Source organism: Cryptotermes secundus, unplaced genomic scaffold (genome assembly GCF_002891405.2).
Source record: "Cryptotermes secundus unplaced genomic scaffold, Csec_1.0 scaffold68, whole genome shotgun sequence".
In the NCBI taxonomy this organism is placed as follows: domain Eukaryota; kingdom Metazoa; phylum Arthropoda; class Insecta; order Blattodea; family Kalotermitidae; genus Cryptotermes; species Cryptotermes secundus.
The window spans coordinates 101,075-110,399 of NW_019722422.1; the positions used below are offsets into that span (position 1 = coordinate 101,075).

Consider the following 9,325-nt stretch of genomic DNA (forward strand, 5'->3'; position numbering starts at 1 on the left):
GCCACTCTCAGAACTGTCAGTAAAACAATCTGATTCGGAGTCATTTATGAGTTGAAAAATGTCTGAATCTTCCAAACGAGACGACGCCATGGTGAGCTGACAATATCACTGTTCTCGCTGCGAAACTTTGAAGCTGTATGACTGCTTGGCTGTGGTATAAAGACGATAGCCTTGAAAGTTCTGATAAACTAACCGAGCAGGGTCAGAACAGAGAACTTGTTGTGTATAAACAATCAACGTTCTTATAAACAAAGAGATAGACGCCCACATCTCTGCATACCGAAAGAAGGTACGTGTATAAGCTTTGAGACATGCAAGACTAAACATGTCTACATAACCATCCGCTGTGTTGCCACATCTACATACAGCATTCTTAGTTCCAAGAACTGTATGAATTCTTGTAGATAGATGACAAATTTGGGAATTTTATACTTGGAATCAGTCTAAAAATTTTTACACATTTTATAAAGTCTGTAAATTACAATATCTGATCCTACATTCTTTCTAGAAAAAAACAGCGTTTATTTGGTTCGTTTATCACAAAAATTGTAGAAATCACAGCAATTTTAGGAAATGATTACAGTTTTTATTGCTTTAAAATTGCGGGTATTTAAATCAAATCCGTCCCGCTGCCATTACCATAATTTAAAGGGCCGTCACTTAAAGGTTAACCACCTCTAGAATTTTATTATATACTAAACTCCATCATTATAATTTGACTTTTTTACCACTATCTTAGTCAACATACTGATAACATTTAAAATTAATATACAATCACTAATACAAACCAACAACCATGTTACTTCAGTATGAGGTCAGACAAATTTAAATTTTGTGGAGATTTTCCTTTCACATGCATATAGAAAGTATTAATATTGTCTGAATGTTGTTTATATGACATGAAAAACTACTACCACTGGCACAGCAGGTCTGTCTCTTCTCTAAACTTCTGGACCACTTCATTAATATTTGATAAAACTGGGTGAAAAAAATGTGAATATGAGCATTATCAACTAATCAGGACCGGCATTTACCAAGAAACATAAATAAGATTTTATATGTCTCATATGAATATGCAGTGAATCAAAATATTCAGGAAAATACCTACTTTAAAACAGGATTAGAATGTTGTTCAATATGAGTAATAAGTCTTGTTTTCTTCATGAAGAATTTTCCACAGATATCACAGTAGAATACATCAGACAATTCTGCAGCTGTAGAAATAGTACTGCTTTTATTTGGTTTATTAGGAGCACCTTCTTCACACTGATTTTCATTCCTAAAAATACAACAGGTTTGTATTGCATAAGTGAAAATTTAATAACATCATAAAACTGCATACAAAAAGAAAAAAGTTCTTTTTATGTAGTACCAAGACCTTGATTCCAATGGGTAATTTATAGCTTCCAGTTGTATTCCAGACGAATCCTTTTCATTTAGTTTGTACGTATAGCTTCCACTTCTACCTTTGCTGTTTGTCTGTAATGTATCTGGCACATCAGTTTCAGTGTATACAACAATGCTGACATCATTAGAATGTCTCAGATCCTGAACAGAAGTCTCCATTTTTCCAGATACAGTAACTTGACTGTTGTCAGGGGAATTCTCAAGAATTTGTTGTGTGTTCCCATCACTTTTCACAGTTTCTTCTTGGCAAGTCCGAGCTGAATTATATTGAGGTGATGTGGATGTGCTAACATTTTGAACATTGTCAGAATCAAGAGAAAGTACTCCATTATCTGAGAAACAACTTGGAGAATCTGTCATCCCATTACCAGAATACAAGGGATCTTCAACCAACAAAGTCTGACTTGGACACTTGTCAGATGACGGGAGGTGATCTTTGTTTTCATCATCTGTAACAAAATATATTTTAGTTTCAATTACTGTTTTTAATTTGAATTTAATACAAAAATGACATACTTATGGATATAATACAAAATAAACACTATCATACAGGCTTATGAATGTCATATATTTTTTCTATGAAGATCTGCAGATTAAGTCATGAAACTAACCACACATCAGTGAGATAGGTTTAGGATTCCCTGTAGTTCTGGTTCTCAGAAAAGCAAAAATATACCAGCACAAAATCTCTGGCAAAATGAACTGCATAGATCCAAATGCATGCACTATAGCAACTGTGTACGAGATTCCTGAGAAGTTTTTTTAAAGTTATCTTAAGAGAGAGATTACAGAGTGAAGAAATAAACATCCTACCCAACTTATCCTTACTCTCCACTATTTCCGTATATCTCATTTCCTTCAACATCCCAATGTTTGCATTACCTAAGTTGTCAGACAGGCAACACATGAAGGCATTACAAATATTATGAAGAAATTTCACTTTTACTCACCATGCTTAAATAACCTCTGTCTTTGCCTCAGAACTGTTCTTTCCAGCAGTCTTTCCACTTTCTCAGCAGCTGGTCCAGTAGGTTCTTGCCTTTCAAGTGTACCCTGACAATGAACTTCCTCTGTATGTTTACGCTGATGAATACGGAATGATATCTTGGATGTAAAAACCTCCTCACAATGGCGACACTAAAAAATAGATATCTTAAATTACATTAAAAAATAAACATGTATCTTAAATTGATGTTCTTACTTCTTAAGTTTAAGTTCGTTATTTAATGACGCATCAGTAGTGAGACTGTCTTAAGTTTCACTTAAACACATTTTTTTTGTCATTAATATAACTGTAGCTTCCCATATGAATTCAGCACCGAAATTTTAAAACGTTTTCATGAGATATACAAGACCTTTTTACAGAACACAGTATATAATTTATACAGATACAAAATAATAATAATAAAAGATAAGCAGAAATATGATAAAATAATACTAACAAATCAAGAAATCTGATAAAGAGAGTGCTCTTCATGGTAAATAGGCCATGGACTATTGCCAACCTCAACGAATGGACAACATCTCACTGCCAACCTAATCATGAATAAACTGCACACCCAAAATTTTGGTTGCTCATTTTCAGAAACAAATATGACAGGCATTCAATAACATACAGTAATTCTGTCCATAAGTGATGCTTACTGACAGCAATCAGGACATTCTAAACATTTTTAAGAAACACCTAAGAAACAAGAAGAAATATTGCCAAAACTTACTTGTAATAGACTACTCTGCAGCCTCCTCCTCTTACATAAAATTTCAGCAGGTTTCCCTTCATCTGTCACATTATGGTTCTCTTTGTCTTTCTCCAAGTAACTGACTGGGTTGCGACCAAACATGATGGTGAAGGGAGAGGACGACTCTCTGCCAACTGTGGTACAATACTGAAAGAGAAATCTCTCCAATTCCAGATCCCATGCATGAGGACTGGTTTCCACAAATTCATCCAAGAACTTTCCAACCCAAGTGCACTGGCTTAGGTTCTCTTGTAGAAAGAAAGGCAAACTGTGTACTGTGGTACCGCACACCGATGTGAGCTGTGGTTCCATTAAACCACACGTTAAAAAAGCATCTTGTAACCGTGATACATATTCCTTGTATTTACATTGTGCTGTCTCTAGAATTTCTTGTGGAACACCAACAAAACTACATTTTGCAAATCCAAATGTACAAAAAGTTTTATAGAGAAAATGAGCTATATGACAGGCATGATTATTGCCCGGCACGGGACGTGCAACGACCCAGTGACTGAATGGATCAGCTATTGTAATAATGAATTCATTCTTGAGAACAGTCTTTGGATAGGGCCCATACAGTTTCAATTCCACCTAAACAAATGAAGAAAACAAAAATTAGATTCCAACCCTGAAACTAAATTTAAATAAGAAGTTCTTAAAGGAAGAGTCATAGCTTCTGGGATACAAAGCCTGTTGAATGAAGACACAAATCCCACTTTCCTTCAAATGCAGGAAGGCTAGAAATAATGGTAATTTAAAATTTATACAATTTAATTCTCTATTACTGATCACAACTTCAACCTGATGAATGTCAAATAAGGTTAGCTGAGAAATAGCTTCAGAAATTTATGAGTTGCAGTTTTGTTTAATAATCACTGATGAAGTAACAAATTACATGTCAGAAAGACACACTGACTTTCAGTGTGAGTACATAAGCGACATTAAGTCTACAATGAGAAATCATACATATTTCTAAACACACAGAGACCATCATATCTGAAAGTCCATAAGTTTTCTCTTTTCTATTATAACTTCTTCTCTTTCTGGTTCAAATCTGGAATGTCCCGTAACATGGCGATCACTGCAGCTCCTACTTATGTTTTCTTAGTGCTACCAATATTAAATTTAATGAAAATTCATCCATGTAGACTTAAATATATTTTATGAGTGATGAGAAACAATTCTTGCATTTACGCAGTCTTTAGGCTTGGTAACATTATAATGTAGCATCATGTTGCACTTTTCACTTAGGGTTAGTTTTTTTTACAGTCTCATGTGCAATGCTATGTTCTATAAAATTTATTAAAAGTTATTTACTTCACCAGTTTATCACTACATGTTTTGGCCAATGCGGTCATCATCAGGTGCTAAATATTACTGGGTGAGGAAACTGTTGTCTTCTGTTGTTGCTTATGTTGTTAATATATAAGTCCCCTCAATACTCATGTGTGTTTGAGTTGGTGGGTTGTATTCTCTCCTGTTGTGTGTTGTGCGTGTGTCTTGTTGTCATATTTTTAATATATTGTAACGTGTTTCGTTACTGAATATGCCGTAGAGATCGTTAATTGGTTTATTGAACAATCTACAAATATCGGCTACAATTAGTTATCACAATGTTACGGGTTTCCACAGTTTACAAACCCTACAACAAAATCTCTTGACACTATCTTCCAGAGTCTTCACGTATTAATAACGCGGGAGCTATACAAGTCTCCCTGAATTACACACTCCAAATATAACTGGTTATCACTGGTTATCGCACACGCGTCTGTAGCTCGTAACTTGCTAACTGAGAACTCGCTGATAACGCACTGCCTCGTAGGCTTGCTCGGAACTCTCGGAGGTAGCTCGAGGACTATCTTCGGCGATGGCCACGTTACAACTCGGAACTGTCTTCGTCGATGGCCACGTTACAACTCTGCAGTAGCCACATTACAACTGACTCTTAGCTGCTGTGCAGTTCCCTTATATAGCCGCAGTGTTGCCTGTTGCGTGCCACGTCACAGTAGGAAGCGGTTCCGCATCACCGTGTTGCGTCACCGAGCGTTGCATAGCTACCAGGTTGCGGGGGCTCGGCTAACTTCGGCTCCGCTCGTGACGTCACCGCGGGGAGAGTGGCGGGGTGATGACTCGCCTATTACGCGAGCGCTACGTTACCGCTACGTGCCGCTGGGGAGGTAGGGGTCAACATGTCACAATATTTTACAGAATGGCAGGATCCACACAAATATCTAGATGGAAGGTACTTTGAAGCAATTATGAGGAACCACTTCCACAGAATTACTCTGTGGCACTGTTGGAAACTGGGAAATATGTCAGTCAGAATAACTGGGTGTCAGTTTAAGAGTTGAATAACATACTTCCTTCATGCAAGACTAATGCTGAGTCAACTCTGTTCTGTAAATCATTGATGTTAAAAAGTATTTTTGTATTGTTATGACATGGACAAATATTTTAAAGAAAATAACAGAAATCGACAGACATAAATACTTTCCTCCAAAATTGCTGAGCCTAGTAAAATGAAAGATTTTAATTGAAGATGCAATTTCTGAAAAATGGGAATCAAGTCATGTTTAACCTGTCAGCCAAACTGAATAACAGAAAAATATTACAAGTAATTCACCAGCAAGTGATTATCCTGATAATTCTTTTACACTTCATTACCACTGCCTCTCCGTAATTACACAGAAGAAAAATGTCATTAAAACTTATTTTCAATAAAGGAAAGCAGGTGCCATGAAGCACAAAAAGCTTAACAATATTTCTCTCACCTTTTGCCATACTTTACTTTCATTTCCACTTCTTGTATTCTTGTACTTGCCAGAATCATCTCCATTATTAGTTTGCGCCAACTGCTGCGGTTGTCCATGGCCACTGGTTTGTACTTCTGCGGTTTCTGAGCACTGGTTGCACTGACTCACAAAATTTGCTATATCTACATATAATCCCTTCCAGAAATAGAACTGATTAATTCTCACATACATCTTCTTCAATCCCAAGTGAACACCTAATAGGAATAAAATACTGTTAAAATAAACCTGGAGGAACACCATCACTTTACAGGAAACAAAAAAGAGATATAAATAGCAGACATTTTAATAAAACCGAAATTCTTCAAATTTACTTTTATTTGTGTGTTATTTAATGATGATTTCAGTTACCTACATAGCATCAAATGAATGGATGACAGACAAATGATAACTTGGAAAGGATTTGGAAGAAAAGGGTCAAGGCCAAATCAAGGTACTAGTCCCCCACCACCAAGCTGCCAGGAGGGACTGAGACAAACCATGAAAAATTCAAACAGGACAGCCAATGTCCCAGATGAGATTAAACCTCAACACCTTCCAAATATGAATCACAAATATTACATTACTTCATTCCATCCAGCAATTCATCCTGTCATTAGCCAGGTGTTTCAAACTTATTTGAAAGCTCCAAGTGGTTCTATGAGAACTCACATGTCCACCAAGATCAATGACTGCAAAAATTTCTGCACTATCTGTATATCACTTACCTATAATACATAGTCTTAAAGAGTCACTGCAAGTCACAAGAAGTGAACCGCTAGACACAGGTGTCATTTTCTATTAATATTTCAATGGTAAGATATAACAACAGACATTTTTTTAGCTATCCCTGTAACAGGCCTTGGAGGCCCATAGGGTTGTGAGACATTGAGGGTCCCACATTATCTAGACAACCGGTTCAAAGATGGTGGTAAGGTTGTCAGCCTTACGCACCAGCCGCACTTTGCCCCCCAGGAAAGTTCCTGGTACTCATTTCTGTTAGAGGCTGAGTCGACCCCAGGGCAATAGTGTGGCTGGAAGGATTAGGTCAATTGAAAAAATCCAATGACCTCATTGGGACTTGAACCCGTGACCTTCCAGCTTGTAGCATAGTGCCTCAACCAACTACGTTATGGCATGCCCCCAACAACAGCCATTAAAAACTGAAATAACTTCAGCTTGGTGAAATCAAATGGAAGGATATCCAACATGCAGCGTGGAGAACTCAGTCTGTTGGTCACATGACTCTGCCAGTTGTGTGCAAAGAATTCTTACAGAAACCCAATACACAGTCAAAACAATACATTCTTGCTTTCGTTAATATGTGAAAGTCTTCCTAGGCTACATATCAGACAGACAGATGAAAGGCTTCGGATACACATCCTGTAATGCAACCACAAATTCAACTAGCCTCTGCTGTAATGGCACATGCATTAATGTGCATTAGGGGGGATGACAGGTAGCTCAACTAAGGGAAGTTGGGAGAACTATCATGTGGCAGTTGAACATATGCATGTCACAAATGTGTTTTCAAGTAACTGTATAAAAATGGTAAATTTTCTTTGAAATAAGTGCTGGTTGGATGAGAATTCCAGATACTTGGATATCAGATAACCAAGAGTTTATGGTATAACAAGTCATACATATCTTAACATTATATGAAATTACTACACATTACATCACCTGTTCCTTCTTCAACGTGAATCTTCTTCAGAATCTCCCTCTGCTGTGCCTTTTCCATAATTACTCTTTTATGTAACTTCTGACCATAGTAGAGTATACCTTCCATAATCTAGAAATATTAAATAAGCATGCAGTCTAGAACATTATCAGTTCTGTGCCTTACATTAGCTCAATGTACGTGTACTTGTATTCGCTCAGAACTGCATTTCTGTCAAAAGACAGCATCAACTGAGATTTATTGATGCTTACAGGAAATAACAGGCTTTCACCCTATCCATACCTGTGGTTGTTTGGAGGTAATTTGAGGAAATATTGTGTGTTTTCTGTGCAACTGAATTTATCTTCAAGCAGCCTTGGTATTTCTAGCAGGTGATCCCATATCAGGGCTTGCCAGTCAAAGGGTTACTCATAAACACACACTATACTCCAACTATTCATGTGAGAGTGCATTCAGTGTTTGTCAGACACAATAACTGTTTATAATAATTTTCCTCATAAAAAGGATTTTGAACTCTGTTATGTACGAACAGTTCTATTTTCTGCAATATAATGATGTGTATTCTGCTGAAAATCGACCAACATTTTGGAAGATCCATCTTCAGGGTTGAAGAATAATCCAATCAAGAAACCACCATGAAAATCTTCTTGCTACCTGCTTCATACTTGTTTCTTACTTGGATTATCTTTCCACCCTGAAGATGGTGACATGTTCCTCCAAAACATAGGCTGATTTTCAACAGAACATGCAATATTGTATTCCAGAAGACAGAACACCTTTAAACTACTACCACAAGAACCTCAAATCCTACATCTGTTATTCATATTGCAAGGAGAAAGGTGCCAAATAAAACAAATTTATTCATTTATAACTGAACTCCAATCCACCAGCAATGCTTACTTACTTACTTACTTAATCACTCATGGAGCTGAGCCCTTCTGGAGGAGCCGCCAAATCTGCAGCTACTCAAGAATTTCCCAGCATTTTATGGAACCTGAAGGTTCATCACCATGTTCACAAGAGCCCTCCACTGGTCCATATCCTGAGCCAGATCAATCCACTCCAAACCAAACCATCCCATCCTGTCTCTCTAAGATCAATGTAATTTTGCCCATCCACCTATGCCCTGGTCTTCCCTGTGGTCTCTTTCCTTCTGGCTTTCCCATCAATGTCCTATATGCATTCCTCTTCTCCCCAGTTCGTGCTACATGCCCTGCCCACCTCATCCTCCTTGACTTTATCATTATAATTATATTTGGAGAAGAGTACAAGTTATGAAGCTCCTCATTATGCAGTTTTCTCCAACCTCCTGTCACTTCATCTCTCTTCGGTCCAAATATTTTCCTCAACACCCTATTCTCAAACACCCTCAGTCTATGTTCCTCCTTAATGTCAGAGACCAAGTTTCACACCCATACAGAACCACAGGCAAAATTATAGTTTTGTATATTATAATTTTTATGTTTTTGGACAACAGACGAGAAGGCAAAAGGTTCTGGACTGAATGGCAGCAAGCATTACCCAAGTTCAATCGCCTCTTAATTTCCTCCTGAATCGGGTTTCCATCTGTTATCGTTGTTCCCAAATTTCTGAACTGTGCCACATTTTTGAAACATCTGTTTCCTATCTTTATGTCATGATTTTGCCCTGCATTTTGGTGACAAGACAGTAACATATACTTAGTTTTCTCTGTGTTTACTTCTAAACCA

At 37.3% G+C, this 9,325-nt stretch overlaps 1 protein-coding gene across 3 annotated transcripts in view; it reads right to left on the bottom strand.

Annotated features, from left to right (window-relative positions):
* Positions 1-8,529, bottom strand: part of LOC111861265 — a 16,560-nt gene extending 8,031 nt beyond the window's left edge. For 2 of the 3 annotated variants that reach the window (XM_023845688.2, XM_023845686.2), the window contains exons 1-6: positions 7,619-8,529; positions 5,918-6,153; positions 3,126-3,737; positions 2,358-2,544; positions 1,373-1,856; positions 1,109-1,279 (exon numbers count right to left, since the gene is read on the bottom strand). In XM_023845688.2, coding sequence (XP_023701456.2) covers positions 1,109-1,279; positions 1,373-1,856; positions 2,358-2,544; positions 3,126-3,737; positions 5,918-6,153; positions 7,619-7,724 — 1,796 coding nt within the window. In that variant the 5' untranslated portion in view covers positions 7,725-8,529. The remainder of the gene's footprint in view (positions 1-1,108; positions 1,280-1,372; positions 1,857-2,357; positions 2,545-3,125; positions 3,738-5,917; positions 6,154-7,618) is intronic. The other variant, XM_023845687.2, reaches the window with a different exon arrangement.
* Between the last annotated feature and the right edge of the window lie 796 nt (positions 8,530-9,325).